Source organism: Schistocerca piceifrons, chromosome 3 (assembly GCF_021461385.2).
Source record: "Schistocerca piceifrons isolate TAMUIC-IGC-003096 chromosome 3, iqSchPice1.1, whole genome shotgun sequence".
Classification (NCBI taxonomy): domain Eukaryota; kingdom Metazoa; phylum Arthropoda; class Insecta; order Orthoptera; family Acrididae; genus Schistocerca; species Schistocerca piceifrons.
Window position 1 is genome coordinate 376,819,138 of NC_060140.1, and position 19,259 is coordinate 376,838,396.

Here is a 19,259-nt window from a genome sequence, read left to right on the forward strand (position 1 = left end):
ACACAAGAACTCATAAAAGAAATTCTGACAGACACAAAAGCAAGGGTGAGATTCAGATGAGCACTGTCAGAAGAATTTGAGATCAAGACTGGTGTTACAGGGAGATGGATTGTCACCACTGTTGTTCAGTATAGCACTGGACGAAGTGATCAAGCAGTGGAGAGCAATAAACGAGGAAATGGGAATACCGAAGACACATGTGGGGGAGAAAAAGGACAACAGGGCTCAAGTGGACTGCCTAGCCTTTGCAGATGACATAGCAATAATAAGTGAGACAGAAGAAGACGCAACATTAAGGAGAAAAATACTGAGAAAAATTCTAGGTCCCAAAAGAGCGGGAGAGAGGTGGATGCGAAGATCTATGGAAGAATTGTACCGGAACATGAGAACAATATCCAGGGAAATCAAACTCAAACGGGCAAGGTTTGCTGGACATGTAGTTAGGATGAGTATAGACAGAATGACGAAGAGAGTGTGGGAAACAACAGGGAGGACAAGGGGAAAGACAGGAACCAAGTAGGTTGTTGAACTTCGGAAGGACTGGTTGGAATTGGGGATCAAGGTCGAAGGAAAGGAAAATTGGAGGAACAAATATACACCGACCAATATGCCGGAGATCAATGACAGAGAGGAATACAGGAAAAGATTAGAGTGTCACCAGTGAAGCCGACAGGAGAAACGCAAACTGAAGATCTCGGAAAAAGAGCGGGAGAGAAGAAGAGAAAGAATGAAGAGGTTCTGGGAGAAGAAGAGGAAAGAAGAAGAGGAAAATGTAGTCCACGAAGGGGCTACCCGTGGTCCTACAGAGGCCGTAACGCAAGAAGAAGAAGAATGAATGTCTATAGGCTAACGAAGAAAATTTTCAAGTTCATTTAAAAAAATGGTTCAAATAACTAAGCACTATGGGACTTAACATCTGAGGCCATCAATCCCCTAGACTTAGAACTACATAAACCTAACTAACCTAAGGACACCACACACATCCATGCCTGAGGCAGGATTCGAACCTGCTGTCCGTAGCTGTCGCGTGGTTCCGGACTAAATACATTCTTTCCAAATTAAAAAAAAAAAAAAAAGAAAAAAAAAAAAAAAGAAAACACCGCGGGATGGCTGGAAGAGACAAGAAAGGACTCGAGAAAAATTAACGTCGCAGGAAACACTACGCACAACAAGGAAAGTTTCAGGATACTGACCAATACTGCAAAATTTCCTGTAAAACAACGAAATTCACAACCAAGGAGAGTGATGTTAAATGAACAGTCAGGCCATCAGCCAACGCATGAACAAGTTCTGGGAAGGATTCTACCTTTGTCATGGGATCTAAGTGGTCTATGATTGGTCGAATTCTGTAATAAAAAAAAGTTGTTACCTTTATTGTTTATCGTTGGCCGATGTCTCACTTTAGCGCTCGCTCTTTATAGGGATTTATTTCGTTTATGTGTGGACTGCTGTCTTGTGCATAAAAATGGCTAGATCAGTGAAATACTTGAAAAGTCTGTAAAGATGTGGCGGTCACAGGCGAGAACACATTTTTGAAAATAACACAAAGATCATGTACACAGACTGTCTTGGGATATACGTAATGTAAGAGTGGTCACTGTCAAGACTTTGCCCACTTATATTTCATGATATGCTACTTGCCATCGTATCTTCAGTCCTATGTTGCCCAGTTAGGGCTGCCATACGGTAATTGAGAGAGCCGCGTATATAAGAATTGCCTCCCAGTTATGGGAATGGCAAGCACATATACAGGGCTATTACAAATGATTGAAGCGATTTCATAAATTCACTGTAGCTCCATTCATTGACATATGGTCACGACACACTACAGATACGTAGAAAAACTCATAAAGTTTTGTTCGGCTGAAGTCGCACTTCAGGTTTCTGCCGCCAGATCGCTCGAGAGCGCAGTGAGACAAAATGGCGACAGGAGCCGAGAAAGCGTATGTCGTGCTTGAAATGCACTCACATCAGTCAGTCATAGCAGTGCAACGACACTTCAGGACGAAGTTCAACAAAGATCCACCAACTGCTAACTCCATTCGGCGATGGTATGCGCAGTTTAAAGCTTCTGGATGCCTCTGTAAGGGGAAATCAACGGGTCGGCCTGCAGTGAGCGAAGAAACGGTGAAGGCAAGTTTCACGCGTAGCCCGCGGAAGTCGACGAATAAAGCAAGCAGGGAGCTAAACTTACCACAGCCGACGGTTTGGAAAATCTTACGGAAAAGGCTAAAGCAGAAGCCTTATCGTTTACAATTGCTACAAGCTCTGACACCCGATGACAGAGTCAAACGCTTTGAATTTTCGGCGCGATTGCAACAGCTCATGGAAGAGGATGCGTTCAGTGCGAAACTTGTTTTCAGTGATGAAGCAACATTTTTTCTTAATGGTGAAGTGAACAGACACAATGTGCGAATCTGGGCGGTAGAGAATCCTCACGCATCCGTGCAGTAAATTCGCAATTCACCAAAAGTTAACGTGTTTTGTGCAATCTCACGGTTTAAAGTTTACGGCCCCTTTTTCTTCTGCGAAAAAAACGTTACAGGACACGTGTATCTGGACATGCTGGAAAATTGGCTCATGCCACAACTGGAGACCGACAGCGCCGACTTCATCTTTCAACAGGATGGTGCTCCACCGCACTTCCATCATGATGTTCGGCATTTCTTAAACAGGAGATTGGAAAACCGATGATCGGTCGTGGTGGAGATCATGACCAGCAATTCATGTCATGGCCTCCACGCTCTCCCGACTTAACCCCATGCGATTTCTTTCTGTGGGGTTATGTGAAAGATTCAGTGTTTAAACCTCCTCTACCAAGAAACGTGCCAGAACTGCGAGCTCGCATCAGAGATGCTTTCGAACTCATTGATGGGGACATGCTGCGCCGAGTGTGGGAGGAACTTGATTATCGGCTTGATGTCTGCCGAATCACTGAAGGGGCACATATCGAACATTTGTGAATGCCTAAAAAAACTTTTTGAGTTTTTGTATGTGTGTGCAAAGCATTGTGAAAATATCTCAAATAATAAAGTTATTGTAGAGCTGTCAAATCGCTTCAATCATTTGTAATAACCCTGTATATCACGCATATATATTTCAACCGATTTCAATCACTATAATCTTTACTTAAACAACATGGATCTTCATTATATTTACTTTAGAAGCTGGCAAATTAAGAGAGATGATTCCTTAAATAAGTGAACATATTCCTATTCTCCTCAATAAAATTCGGTGGTACAACAGAGCGTTGACTATCCTTATAACGGTCACCGTAAACAGCGATTAACCCAAGACAGTCTAGTGGCAAATTCAAATTTCGGCGCAGGTCATGTAGAAACTCTGCTAGCGCTGGGCGATCTGTTCCGCTGATGTAAAGTACGTACGGGACAGTACGACGCGGTATCTAAACAAATGCAACGCGCATTTGGTTGTTAGGACCTACCTTAAAGAGTCGGTATCACACGTCTCATTGAAAAGGATAAATTTAGGAAAGATTTTTTTCTTTAAAATAATGGAGATCGATCTGGATAGCAGCTGGATTGAGTTAATTTGGGGCTTTACAGCAGCACTCCTGTCATTGATTATTGCACAAACAAATTAAACTTGATTGTAGGAACACCAAATATACGTGTCCACATGCCGAAAAGTAGTTTGTTCTGCAGAAATGCGCTGAAAAGTCATACGATTCGTTAACATTCGTAAAACTGTTAGAATGGTGTGCACCCATTACGGACACATTGTAATATTCTGAATGTCCCAGTTCCGCAAATGTGGTATTTGAGTGGGCGATGGGAGCTGCATTTGTTGCCTACAGACAACAAATGCGTGTTTCGAGAAACTGTAATTTAATCCAAAGGAGTTCTAGCGCCGGATTGTAACTCTGTAGTGGACTGAAAAAAGGGACACTTATTCTGTCAATGGAAAAAAGTGATGGCTATTGTTTTCCATATTTCAAAGAGTATGTATATCTTTACTGAGCTTTTTGAAAGAGGGAATAACAGTGGACAGACGTAATTATGCTATGATGTTGAAATATTTGCGTAGTGTGTTGAAGCAGAGGTGACTAGAATGAGCATGCAAGAAAGTATTATCGCTTCAGCACAATGTGCACATGTACTGTCGATTATAATGGTGAAAGCGTACGAACTGAGCTTCAAAATAGTTCCCCAATCATACCAATTCTAATATTTGGTCCCCACTATCTAATATCAAAAGATGGCTCAAAAAAGAAGAAATATTCATGGAGTGGATCAGATAGATCTACTGCAAATGAGTATCATACGTGGGTGGAAATAAATTTATTTTGTGAGTGAATAAATATACAATCTAATATTCAGCATTGTTCTGTAGCATCACATGTCAAAATTTTATTAATCTCTTCTTTTTTAAATTATTTATCGTCCATGTTTCACTTCCATACATGGCTACACTCCATACAAATACTTTGAAAAAGTACTTCCTGACACTTAAATCTATACTCGATGTTAACAAATTTCTCTTCTTCAGAAACGCTTTTCTTGTTATTGCCAGTCTACATTTTATATACTCCCTACTTCGACCATCATAACTTATTTTGCTTCCCAAATAGTCAAACTCTTTTAGTACTACTTTTGTTGATGTTCATCTTATATTCTCCTTTCAAGATACTGTCCATTCCGTTCAACTGCTCTTTCATGTCCTTTGCTGTCTCTGACAGAATTACAATGTCATCGCAAACCTCAAACTTTTTATTTCTTCTCCATGGATGTTAATTCCTACTCCAAATTTTTCTTTTGTTTTCTTTACTGATTTATCAGTATACAGACTGAATAACATCGGGGATAGGCTAAAATCCTGTCTCGCTCCCTTCTAAGCCACTGCTTCCCTTTCGTGCCCCTCGATCACTGCCATCTGGTTTCTGTAGGAATTGTGAATAGCCTTTCGCTCCCTGTATTATACCCCTGCCACCTTTAGAATTTGAAAAATAGTATTCCAGTCAACAATGTAAAAGCTTTCTCTAACTCTACAAAACCTATACACGTAGGTTTCCCTTTCCTTAACCTGTCTTCTATGAGATGTCGTAGGGTCAGTATTGCCTCGCATGTTCCAACATTTCTCCGGAATCCAAACAGATCTTCCCTAAGGTCGGCTTCTTCCGGTTTTTCCATTCTTCTCTACAAATTTCGTGTTATTATTTGGCAACCGTCACTCATTAAACTGATAGTTCGGTAATTTTCACACCTGTCAGCACCTGCTTTCTTACGAATTGGGATTGTTATATTCTTCTTGAAGTCTGAGGATATTTCGCCTGTCTCATACGTCTTGATCACGAGATGGAAGAGTTTTGTCGTGGCTGGCCATCCCAAGGCTTTCAGTAGCTTTAACGGTAAGTTGTCTACTGCCGGGGCCTTATTTCGAATTAAGTCTTTCAGTGCTTTTTCAAATTCTTCAACCAGTATCATGTCTCCCTTCTCATTTTCCTCTACGTCCTCTTCCATTTCCATAATATTGTCGTCAAGTACGTCGCCCTTGTATAGACCCTCTATATACTCCTTCCACGTTTCTGCTTTCCCTTTTTGATTAGGACTGGTTTTCCATCTGAGCTCTTGGTATTCATAAATGCGATTCTCTTTTCTCCAAAGAGCTCTTTAATTTTCCTACAAGTAATATATATCTTACCGCTAGTGATATATGCTTCTACATCCTTACATTTCTTCTCTAGCCATTCCGGCTTAGTCCTTTTACACTTCCTGTCGGTCTCATTTTTTGGACGTTTGTATTCCCTTTCGCCTGCTTCACTTATTGCATTTTTATATTTTCTCATTTCCTCGATTAAATTCAATATCTCTTGTGTTGCCCACAGATTTTTACTAGCCCTCGTCTTTTTACCTACTTGATCCTCTGCTGCTTTCAGCTTTCACTGTTTAATCCCGCAAAGCTTCTTCTGTTGTATTCCTTTCCCCTGTTCTTGTCAATCGTTCCCTAATACTCCCTCTGAAACCCTCTACAGCTTCTGGTCCTTTCAGTTTATCCAGGACCCATCTCCTTAAATGCTTATCTTTTTGCAGTTTCTTCAGTTTTAATCTGCAGTTCATAACCATTAATTTGTTTGTCAGAGTCCACATCTGCCCCTGGAAATGTCATACAATTTAAAATCTGGTTCCTAAATGTCTGTCTAACCATTATATAATAAATGTGAAATATTCCGGTATCTCAAGGCCTCTTCCACGCATACAACCTTCTCTCATGACTCTTAAACGAAGTTTTATCTATGATTAAATTATGCTCTTTACAAAATTGTACCAGGCGGCTTCCTCTTTCATTGCTTTACCCCAATCCATATTTCCCTACTACTTTTCTTCCTCTCCCTTTTCCTACTATCGAATTCCAGTTCCCAATGACTAATAAATTTTCGGCTCCCTTAACAATCTGAATACTTTCTTTTATCTCGTCATACACTTCGTCAATCTCCTCCTCATCTGCGGAGCTAGCTGGTGTATAAACTTGTACCACTGTGGTGGGTGTGGGCTTCGTGTCTACCTTTTGCTACTATAACGCGTTCACTATGCCGTCCGTAGCAGCGTAACCGCATGCCTATTCTTTTTACTCATTATTAAATATACTGCTGCACTGATCCTATTTGATTTTGAATTTATAACCCTGTATTCACCTGACCAGAAGTCCTGTACCTCCTGCCACTGAACTTCACTAATTCCCACTATATCTGGCTTCAATCTATCCAATTCCCTTTTTAAATTTTCTGACCTACCTGCCCGATCAAGGGATCTAACATTCCACGCTCCGATCCGTAGATCGCCAGTTTCGTTTCGCCTGATGACGACATCCTTCTGAGTTGTCCCCGCCCGGATATCCGAATAGGAGGTTATTTTACTACCGGAATATTTTACCCAAGAGGATGGTATCATCGTTTAACTATACAGTAGAATTGCATGCCCTCGGGAAGTATTACGGCTGTAGTTTCCTATTGCTTTTAGCCATTCGCAGTACCTTCACAGCGAGGCCGTTTTGTTGATGTTACAACGCCAGATCAGTCAGTCACCCAGACTGCTGCTGCAACTACTGAAAAGGCTGCTGCCCCTCTTTGGGAACCACACTTCCGTCTGGCCTCTCAACAGATACCCCTCCCTTGTGGTTGCACCGGCGGTACGGCTATCTGTATCGCTGAGGAATGCAAGCCTCCCCACCAACGGCAAGTACCGTCTTCATGGCGGGTGAGGGTAGGGGGGGGGGGGGGGGGAAAGAAACTACTGTTCCGGAAAAAAATGTAATCTTCATTGTAAGGCGGCAAGATTTCGTTGCCATTTATTTAATATTCTTGTAGATTTATATTTATATTAGATCACTGTTTACAATGTATTGAGAGGTAATGTTTTTGTAACATAACTGGGATTCGTCTCCAGCAGCGCAAACATAGACCCTGTGTGTCCAGGAGGGAGCGGAACTTCTCTCCAGGGATCGATTGACAGCAGTTCCCCGCTGGGAAAGACGGTTCCCTCCAGGCACCGAGCTAGAATCATTGCTGGCGAGAGCCACAGTGGAGAATCTGGTGGTTATATTTTAAGAAGTGTTGCTTTCGACACAGTGAGAGCGTGAAGTCGTTTCTCCATGACAGAGCTGTTATACTGTTTGCTCGATTGAAATTCTTTAGCGTTCTGTGGAGTCTGTCACACATTAAAGTGCTTCTTTGTGAGAGAAACCTTGAGTCGAATTTCTGTTCTGTCTTGTATTGGGTAATTTCAGCCCTAGGAGTATTCGGACTGCGTGTTGCTTCGACTGTGTAGGTGCACAATTGCAAATGCACCACTGCATCATCTGCATAGAGGCCAACGCCTCACCGAACAGATCATGAGAGCAGTACACCTGCTTTCTGTACTTCAGTAAGTGATATGCGCGTTCCTGTTCGGCAGATAGGGAAACACTCACAGTACATGTGTTGAATTCCATTCTCTTGCCCACTGAGCCCACTCAGTGTGCAGGTCTGCTATTTCTCGCCACAAAGCAGTATCACCCAACACTGTGTCCGTCTGTTAATGCGGAGGAAGGCATGGTTTCAAGGAAGTCAAAGATACGGAATCACAGTTATTGAACTATATGAAAAAAAACGTAAATTATTCACAAACTACGGTGCGTACACACTTTATTCAACATGAAAACGTCACTACAGGTATTCGGATTTAGGTTAAGATATGTTCGATATGCCTGCCATCATTGGCGACTATGTGACGCAGACGAATAGCGAAATTCTGCATGACCCGCTAAAGTGTCGGAACATCGATTCTGTCGATGACCTCGTGAATGGCTGTTTTGAACTCAGTAATCGCTTTGGAGTTATTGCTGTCGTTAATATAGCCCCACAAAAAGGAGCCGCATGTGTTCAGATTCGGAGAATATGGCGGCCAATCGAGGCCCATGCCAGTGGCCTCTGGGTACCCCGGAACCAGAATGCGGTTCCCAAAGTGATCCTCCAGGATATAAAACACTCTCCTGCTTCGATGGGGTCGAGCTCCGTTCTTGAATGAACAACATCTTGTCGAAATCAGGGTCTATTTAGATAATGGGGATGAAATCATATTCCAAAACCTTCACGATTATTCCATGACTGGACATTGAACATCACACAGTCACCCCCTGAGTGTGAAGAGACTTCTCGATCGCGAAATGCAGATTCTCAGTCCCCCAAATGCGCCAATTTTGTTTACTGACGAATCCATCCAAATGAAAGTGGGCTTCGTAGCTAAACCAAACCACGCGCATGCATATACTAATTCCCATCATGCTACGCGGCCAACCATGCAGTTTGAGCGCCCTAACGCGTACCGTTCAGAAGCTACGACGATTTTATTACACATAGTTTAATAATTGTCACTCTGTATGTTCTGCTAATCTCTAAATTACATACAGGGTAGAATCCGAGGTTTTGTATTTCATATTTATACAATTTTTCGCACTCTACATGTTTTTTGAGAGTAAATAATATACGGTATTTACATTGTGATTCACACTAGTAGCATCCCGTTTGGAATCATTGTTCTGATGCGTTAAACTTCGGTTTATAGAAACGCCTGAGTGTAGGTTGTCAAAGGCAGGGTCATCTTAATAATCTGTTGTCGTGAAAATTCTGTTGTGGAGAGGACATTAAGAACCAAAAATACAGACGCCATATCTTACATACAACACAGGGTTTTAAATAGAATAATGTTGACCCTGTCAGGATAGTTCACAAAATCAGGGTTTTGAAAGTAGTTGGGGACTTATCCTTTCTGCATAAATTTGTTGCTGTCAGAATGTGTAGGAAAACTGGCCACTATCAGTTATTAAATTAGATTTCAATTGTATAGAACTACAACTAACTTGGTCACAGTTGCAATTATGTTCTATAATTCACGTAGAACAATTATTGATATATGTTTTGCGGTTTGCTAATCTTTTCTTTTCGGAATTTTTGAAGTGGAATCTGGCTCCACACATTTTTTTCCAATGGTGTTTTTTGTTTTGGAAGTTATGTTAGTACAGAAATTCGTATAGCTTAAGATTAGAGAAAGTTAGAATGCTGTAATGTGTCAGCACATATAGGTACTATCAGTCACATTTGAAGTCCAGATAGTGAGTCGTACTTTATATGTTTTATGATTACTCTTATTATATCTATGTACGTGAGGAGAGTTGGAAGATGTGTCACTGCTGAAACGAAGTAAAGCATGTAACGCTAGTGAATAGAATAAATCAGGAAACGGCGACTACCTGGCACAAAAACGCTAAGTACAGAAAAATATTTTGCGTGATGTGGACAATACCATTCTGGCTGGATGGGCAGCTCCAGTTGCAATGTGCAGACGATACCGGTTATAATAATGCAGTGGGGGGAGGGGGGGCGGGGAGGCGCACTCAGATGCCAAAGAAGGGAGACGTAGACACGTGGGGATGATCCGTAACTACCAGGTAGATGAGTGGACGGGTCCTATAGCCTAAAAAACATCGAGGAGAAATTTTTGTAGGTCACCATCATCCATGTTAGTCCTGTAGAAAAACAGTGCCTCGAAATGTTTAATCGGGAACAGGCAGGATCACCAGAGCGAAGACTTCAGCTCACCGGTTTAGGTGGAGCCAGAGAAACATTCAGTAGAAAGATAAGGAATGACGCACTGCGCATTCTCGATTACTTAGGAGGGATGAAGCAAGACAGAGCAACAACCGCAACACGTTTGCAGACAAAAATCGAAAATCTTGGTAAAGTAATACAGGAAAGACAGAAACAGATAAAGAAAGAGGGGCAAGAAACGGGAAATAAAATTGTACAGATGGAAAACCAAATGATGGTGCTCCATACTGAGTTAAAACGGAAATCTTGGAGGCTAGGAAACAGGCGAAGAATGTAAAAATTATCGCAAGAGGTGCTAACCGAATTGCACAACAGACCCGCGAGGAAACTCGGAGTATTACCAAAGCTGGGAAAACGGTGTTAAACAAAATTCAGACCGAATAAAGGAACTGGAAGGAGACAGAACAGCATTTAGGCCAACTGACGGCTGAAGTTCGAGACACGAAATAGAAGGATATAGAGAAACGTCCAGAGAAGAGACTCCCTCAGCCACGCGGGATTAGCCGAGCGGTCTCAGCCGCTACAGTCATGGACTGTGCGGCTGGTCCCGGCGGAGGTTCGAGTCCTCCCTCGGGCATGGATGTGTGTGTTTGTCCTTAGGATAATTTAGGTTAAGTAGTATGTAAGCTTAGGGACTGATGACCTTAGGAGTTAAGTGCCATAAGATTTCACACAATTTGAACATTTTTGACAGACTCCCGCAAATCTTTGAGAGAAAAGAATCCTCCGTGGAATCAGTGTCAAATGTACAGGAAATGGACACGCGTGGACGCGGTGTCATGAATACAGAAGCAAACAATGTGACCTCGACATAACTTGCCAGTGGTATTTTGCGATAGTAAATGTTCAGCGTACAGGGATCTGACAATTGTCAGAAGCTAACTCATTAAGTGAAAGTCCGATTTCGATGTGCCCACACGATACTGAACCGATACGAGAAATTCGGTCGAATCGGGAATCAAAGCACCACCAAAACGGCATTCCATTACGAAGATGTGACCCGAGCATCACGGGCATGAGTGGGTCACACCACCAGGTGGACGAAGCAAGCGTCCTTGAGAGACACACGAAGCACTGTGACTGACAGACAAGACACCGAAGTGGCGTTTCACTATGAACTTTACCTCTCAGTTAGCAAGTTACAGCACTACAAGGAAGACGGGAACAGTCTACATCCTCTCACATTCCTAGAGAAGTTCGAGGATGCTTTACCTTCATACTGGCCAGCGCAGAAAAAGTTAGATTATGTGCACACCTAGAAAGTGTGATCGCAGATATCATATGAAAAATGTCAAAAAACATGCACAACATAAAACGAGTTTACACAGGCGTTCTTGACTTGCTACTGGTCACGCACCACCCTAAACACAATAAACACGAGCTTCAGATACACAGAAATATGAATTCTTCTGGATTTAAAAAAAGGCTCTGAGCACTATGGGACTTAACATCTTAGGTCAGAACTTAGAACTACCTAAACCTAGCTAACCTAAGGACATCACACACATCCATGTCCGAGGCAGGATTCGAACCTGCGACCGTAGCAGTCCCGCGGTTCCGGACTGCAGCGCCTAGAACCGCTCTGGATTTAAAAGCCTGGTAAAGTTTTTCGATCAGATGACTAAGGAGATCAGTGCCTGCCGTACCGTGTAGCGACTGCGACATCATCCGCTTATGCTTCACAATACTGCCGCTACCACATGAACAAGTATTGACAGGCAGACGTGGGGACTACGTCGAAGCATTCAGGGAAATTTTCCTTGAGGAAGAATTAGTGCTGAATGAAGAACAGGCATTTAGCAGAAGACAGCGAGAGGCAAACTTTGAACAACCGTGAAATTACAATAACCAGGGCAATTTTAAGAAGTCAAACAGCTGGAAAGCTAACGAGAGCAGGCCACGCCTTAACATTCCACAATTGCGGAACCAGAACGACAACGGGCGGAACTGGAATGGCATTCAACGAAATAATGGGTCACATTTTCAGTGTAATGAGACTGTGCAAAATGAGACGCAGTTAGCGGTTCAGATCATGGAGGTCAGTTCAGCGAACCTTGGCTGCGCACAGCGGTAAGAAGGAAGGCAAGTTTGATTAGAAAGCGAAGAGGGCAAGACTTCAAACAGACCTGCAACGAAAATCAGAAGCAGTCATCTGCAAATGTTAGACTGCGATGGCATTTCAGATATAATAATAGAGGTAACTGCGACAAAGAGCAACCATGACTCGTATCGTAACTGATCATACAAAGCTCAGATGGTGAGATCATAGTGGGGGCAATTTTAGATTGTGACAGTCAGCTGTTAGCTCCGAAGAATGATATAACACAGGTTATATATATATATATATATATATATATATATATATATATATATATATATATATATATATATATAAGAAGAAGACTCCCAAATTAAATGTTCAGAAAACCAAAATGCGTGGCGCGCGATATTAGGAAAATCTATTGAGATCAGTAGGCAAACCAGGTTGGAATTTACATGCCAAGGGCACAGGCTAGAAGCACACTTCTTCTTGGTATGTACATTAGGCACAGGAATAGTTATAGGACTGGACTTCTTGAGTGAAAAGAAAGCAGTAATGGACACGGTGACACTAGGAGTGAAGGGTGATGTCAATATTCGGTTTGAGGGGCAAGTTACGAAGGAAAAGATTCCTTCGAGCTGTCTCAAAATGGAGAATGAGAACACGGTTAAGACTTACTCGACCAGCGTCCGAGGTATAACAGGCGAAAAAATGCGACAGATGGGGACAAGGTGTCACTGTTAGACATTCACCAGGATATAGACGTGAAATTAGCCGAGCTTACAGGGATGACAGAGACTGAGATGTCGGAACTGAGATGTCAGAACTGAAATATTCTTGTCAAAAACGTGGTTCTATTAAGAAATTCCATTTGACGGTTTAGTGTACAAACACAGAAACCTTTCCGAATACTGCCATATTCAATCCCACTAGGTTACAGAAAGGTTTCTCTGGAGCTGCACAAGTACACAGTACAACGCTACTCCCATCGAGAAGAGTGTTGAAAAACAAACACCCGCCGGAGTTGATCAAGGCTCTAGTGGATTTCCCACCCGGCACTCGGCTGCAACACAAAGTAATTGTGAAGCAAGCACTCCGCAATATCCGTGTTATAGGACACAGACGAAAAGCAAAGGCTGACAATACGGCAACAGTTAGGAAATTTCACATTGAACAAATGGTTCTCCCGAAAGCCCATCGGTTGTCGCATCATCTTTACTGACATGACCTGCCCGCCTTTTACTAAACATACTTGTGCATATCGTGCAGTTTCACTGCAAAAAAGGATGGCCAGGTGAATCTCATAATTATGTAAGTGTAGCGGAAATTTCAGTTATCGGTAATCAATTCAAACTACTAATGTACGAAATGGGTCAAAATGATAAGCTTACGATGGAACACGACGATTTAACTCCCACAGTCGATAAACAGTGGACATATATTCTAATTTACATTATTAGTAATGGTCAATGTTCAAAAGATGATACTGGAGAAAGCGACCGCTGGCGGAGTTTCCAGATGAGCACATTTTACGTACCATGAGGGCCAAGTAGGGCAACGCAGACATGGCAACTCCGGCGATGGCCCATTCGACGCAGGCCGCTATCTGGCGCAGGCATGTGGGGTGCACCTCGACGCTCTGCAGGTTGGCAACACTGAAGCTGATTGTTGTGCTAAACTGCATCACCATTATCATCGCCACGAGGGCTGGACCAGCGATGTCCACTGTGAAACAAGCACAGTACTGCCAACAGCAATGTAATGCCATACAAGTGTCGCAGCCGTATGATGAAGACACTTCAAAAAAAAAAAAAAAAAAAAAAAAAAAAAAAAAAAAAAAAAAAAAGAGCAAGTAACTCCTCAAGTGCAAATAAGAGTATCTTACAGCACTGAGTGCTATTCATAGCTAAATTACTTAAAATCATAATTTAATATATTATTGTCAAGATGATTGCATTATCCGGCTGTGTACCGAGAAGAATATCAACAGTCAATAAACCAGGAAAATCTAAGTAATCAATATACATTTTCTTTACCGCATTCGTTTCTCACCACTCATCAGATATTAACTATGCCACTGAGTTTCTGAATTTACTAACTTAATCAAACTGAATTTAATCACCATCAACCATTTGACATATACTGCTTGATAATGTCCTCCTCCAGGATTTTCCATACTTTTTTCATGTCATGTACCCACGTGCCTCTTGGTAGCTGTTTTGGTCCTCTATCTCCTCTTAGAATCAATTGAAATAATTGTTTTGGGCTATCATCAATTCCCCTGCTACATGTCTCACCTACCTACATTTTATTTTCATCACAAAATTATGTCTCACACTCCAGCCTGTCCCCTTCTCCACTTGTTTGTTTTCATGTCCCTTCTAGTAATTCCCAATAATACATCTATACATCTTCCCCTCAGAAACTACAGGGTTTTGAAAGATTTCGCATTAATATTTAACATAAGTGAAATTGGTACTGCACACTGATGGTAAACTTTACGTTTCGGACACATCGAAAACCAAAGTTTCAAAAACTGTTCAAGTTACCAAAGGACTTGAGATAACTTTTATTCTTCTGTTTCTTTCGTTTGCTAGCAATGTATCCAAATATTAGCAAAACCAAGGTGATTCAGGTATCATTTCCTCTGCAGTCTCTTAGTTTAGGAACCTTGAAGCTTCTTTTAGAGCTGCTAATAAGAGTTTCTGTTGCGAGTTTATTATTCTCCTATGTCTTGCTGTTAACTGTTGCGCAAGTTGTTGATATATACACTTTCGATGTATCTTTTTTCAAATTATACCGTAGTAATCACTCTTTGCTCAGTCAGTCGGCTGTATTTTGTCCAGGCATGTTGTATGTGAATGAAATGAATTAAATTGCACTCCTTCAAACGTCACCAAATAGTAAACCAGAATTTATCAAGAGGTTATGGGCCCAGATAACTCAAGTAGCAAACTGGATAGGCTTTCTGTCAGTTTTATAAAGGAGCTCACAAACAGTTCAGTGACGTACTGCATATCAACAAATAGTCCGAAGCAGCACCAATTTGTTGTTAGTAAATGAAAGTCGTGGAACTATTTTATTATCAGTCGAAGTATATAAGAAAGGTCATTTACGTGCTTTTAACTTAACACATAGTAGATTTTAGTCTGATATCTATAGATTCTATTATCTCGCAGTTGGAAATTTTTTCAGACGATAATCATCGAAATGACAATAACGTGTCTTGATGCTTTAAACTACACTTAACATTGAAGTCAGTGAAGTTGTATTCAATAGCAACCGGACAGGAAACTGACAGGAAGAGAAACTGAACGACATTTCTTGTACTGAGAAAGGCCTCGAGAATAAATTTTTGTAGGTTAGAATGTCAGCAGCAACATAACCAGCAAAGAGTGAATTGCAAGTCTGCTAGCCAAATTCTTCAAAAATTAGAAAAGCTGTGTGGGGAAGAGATCAGATTTAACAGCGTAGGTTTGCAGAGAAATTTATTCAGTTACAAATACGATTCTGGTAAGTCGGTTACTCAAAACTCTATTTAGATTCCAGAATACGAGGATGATTAGGCAGCAGAAGGCGAATCTCAGAAAGAAAGGTGGTTTATTTCTCGAATTATTGTAATGTTGTCTTCGAAACTTCACTTACGTAGTGCATGGTATAAGGTAGCAGCATCCAACAAAAATTTCGTCTCATTATTTGAACGCTTGCGCCTGCAAGAAAACAGATCAAAGGAGACAGAACCGTCAAACATATGCCCCGATGCTTTTATCTCAAAACAAAATAAATAGTTTGTCAAAGCAAGTCAGCAGGAAAAGTTTACGATTCAATGTTTTACATGCGGCGAAAATTTGTATGTAAAGAAATATCGCAGGAATAAAGCACGTGCGAAACGTTTGGCATATTGTAGACAAAATTATTCATTTAACAACTGAAAACAAAAGGGTCATTTTGCCATGAATGCCCACACGCAACATTAAAAAGAAATGCGACAAGTGAAAATCCCGACAGCTAATAATCTAAAGGTTTCAAACTTCAAGCACTAGTCACCGTTGGATTATCTATTGTCACGTAAATGACATAAATTTGCACTCAGATCCAGAAAATATTTGTAGCAAGATTTTGGCATTACGCAACACAAGACGTTTAGATGGGACTGATTAATAAATTACGTAAAATTAAGTCAATGCAGGAAAATGTTGACTGTTGATGCTACTGAATTAGAAGCAACTGTAGTGAGAGATGTCGATTAGAGGCTTTCGATGGAGAGCAGCATCATTTTTTCAAATTTTATTTACACGTCTAGTTCCGTAGGACCAAATTGAGGAGAAAATCTCCAAGGTCATGGAACGTATCAGTACATGAAATTGCAACATAAAAGTAAGAACAGGTAAAATAAAATGTTTATGAACCCAAAAAAAAAGTCAAGCCATAAGTTTAAGTAAACGCAGTCAAAAATATAACATAAGAATCAGCACAATTTTTCAAGGGACTCCTCAACAGAATAGGAGTGACATATGGGGAAACTCTTCAGTTTCGATTTGAAACCGCGTGGATTACTGCTAAGATTTTTGAATTCTTGTTGTAGCTTATTGAAAATAGATGCAGCAGTATCCTTCACACCTTTCTGCACAACGGTTAAGGAAGTGCGATCCAAATGCAGATTTAATTTCCGCCGAGTATTAACAGAGTGAAAGCTGCTAACCCTTGGGAATAAGCTGATAGTCTTGACAAGAAACGACAATAAAGAATATATATATTGAGAGGCCAATGTCAAAATACCCAGACTAGCAAACAGGGGTCGACAAGAGGTTCGCGAACTTACACCACTTATTGCCCGACCTGCCCTTTTCTGAGCCAAAAATATCATTTTAGAATGGGAAGAGTTACTCCAAAAGATAATACCGTACGACATAAGCGAATAAAAATAAGCAAAGTGACTAATTTTCATGTCGAACGATCACTTACTTCAGATACCGTTCGAATAATGAAAATGACAGCATTAAATCTTTGAACAAGATCCTGAACGTGGGCTTTCCATGCTATCTGAACACCTAGAAATTTGAATTGTTCATTTTCACTAATCACAAACCCATTCTGTGAAATTAAAACGTAGGGTTTTGTTGAATTGTTTGTAGAAACTGTAAAAACTTAATCTTACTGTGATTTAGCGTTAGTTTATTTTCTACAAGCCATGAACTTATGTCATGGACTGCACTATTTGAAACCGAGCCAATGTTGTACTCAATGTCCTTTACTACCAAGCTAGTGTCATCAGCAAGCAGAAATATTTTAGAATTACCTGTAGTAATAGAGAGCATATCAGTTGTATAAATAAGGAATAGAGTGGTCCCAACATTGATTGTTGGGGCAACCCCCCCCCCCCCCCCCCCCTCTTCTCCATTTGACCATGCCCCACTCAGACCCCACATCACGGCCATTCTCAACACTGTGAATAATGACCATTTGCTGTATGTTGTTAAAGTGATAGGTGAACCAATAGTGAGCTACTCCCTGTATTCCATAATGGTCAAACTTCTGGAGCAAATTTTGTAGTCAACGCAACCGACCGCCTTAGTTAAATAATAATAATAATAAAAATATGCCTAGCGTTCGAAACCTTTTGTTTAATCCACCCAGTACATCACAGAGAAAAGAGAATATAGCATTTTCAGTTGTTAAACGGCTTCTAAAGCCAAACTGTACATTTGATAGCATATTATGTGATCTAAAATGATCAATTATCCTTGCACACACAGCCTTTTCAATAACTTTAGCAAACACTGATGGCATAGAAATAGGTCTACAATTGTGTGCATTATCCCTTTCTCCCTTTTTATAGAGCGGCTTTACTGCCGAGTACTTTAATCGTTCACGAAACTGACCATTCTTACAGGAACAATTACAAATATTGCTAAATAGAGGGCTAACGTGTGCTGCACAGTACTTTAACATTCTGCTAGGCACTTTGGGCACTTCATCATATCCATGACAGTCCTTAGTCTTCAGTGATTTAATTATTGACTGAATTTCCCCCTTGTCAGTATCACAGAGGAGTATTTCAGACATCAGTCTCGGAAAGGCATTTTCCAGGAGAGTTATCTGATTCCCTGTAGAAACTAAGTTTTTACTTAATTCACCAGCAACACACAGAAAATGATTATTAAATACTGTACATATATCTGACTTATAAGTAAGAGAAATATTTTTACTATGAACTGACTTTATATCATCGACCTTGTGCTGCTGACCAGACACTTCCTTCACAGCTGACCACATGGCTTTAATTTTATCCTATGAATTAGCAATTCTATTTGCGTACCACATACTCTTTGCCTTTCTAGTAACATTTTTAAGCACCTTACAACACAGTAATGAGCTACTGTAGCTTCATTGTGACTACTTCTAACATTCTGATGTAATTCCCGCTTTGTTCTACGTTATAATGCAGATGCAGTTCTACAGAATGTTTTATATCTAATGAATATGACATTTATTTTCCGTTAAGGTTATGTTCAGACTGCAAATGCCAACGTTGTTTCGTACAGTAGAATCTAACAACTATATAACAGCAATCTCAGTTAAAACGTGGCGTGAAAAGTTAGCATATCAAAATGTCGCATATATCAGAGATGTACTAAAAATAAGTGTCAGTGATTACGTTGATGACTGGAAGGAATATGTATGTGTTAGTTGTATCTACGGCAAAGAACATCATTAGTCTCATCTGACAAATGAGAAAGCTGCTGAAAATACTCTGGCTGTAATTCATGCTGACTTATGTGAAATGAATCTCATGTTGTTAAGAGGAGTAAAGTATTTTTTGTAGTTTAAATATGATTTTTCATGAACCCGCCAGGGTAGTCGAGAGCGCTAACGTGCTGCTTCCTGCACTTGGGTAGACGCACTGGCCCCGGATCGAATCCGCCCGGCGAATTAACGACGAGGGCCGGTGTGCCGGCCAGCCTGGTTGTGGTTTTTAGGCGGTTTCCCACATCCCACCAGGTGAATACCGGGCTGGTCCCCACGTTCCGTCTCAGTTACACGCGTCGCAGGCATTTGAAACATGTTCGCACTATTTCACGATTTACACTCGATGCAGACAGCTGAGGTACACTG

At 41.0% G+C, this 19,259-nt stretch overlaps 1 protein-coding gene across 1 annotated transcript in view; it reads right to left on the bottom strand.

Annotated features, from left to right (window-relative positions):
* LOC124788672 (solute carrier family 22 member 21-like) overlaps positions 1-19,259 on the bottom strand; it is a 53,659-nt gene that overhangs the window by 19,093 nt on the left and 15,307 nt on the right. Inside the window, exon 3 of the mRNA XM_047255954.1 lies at positions 13,681-13,868. Within this exon, the coding sequence (XP_047111910.1) occupies positions 13,681-13,868 (188 nt within the window). The remainder of the gene's footprint in view (positions 1-13,680; positions 13,869-19,259) is intronic.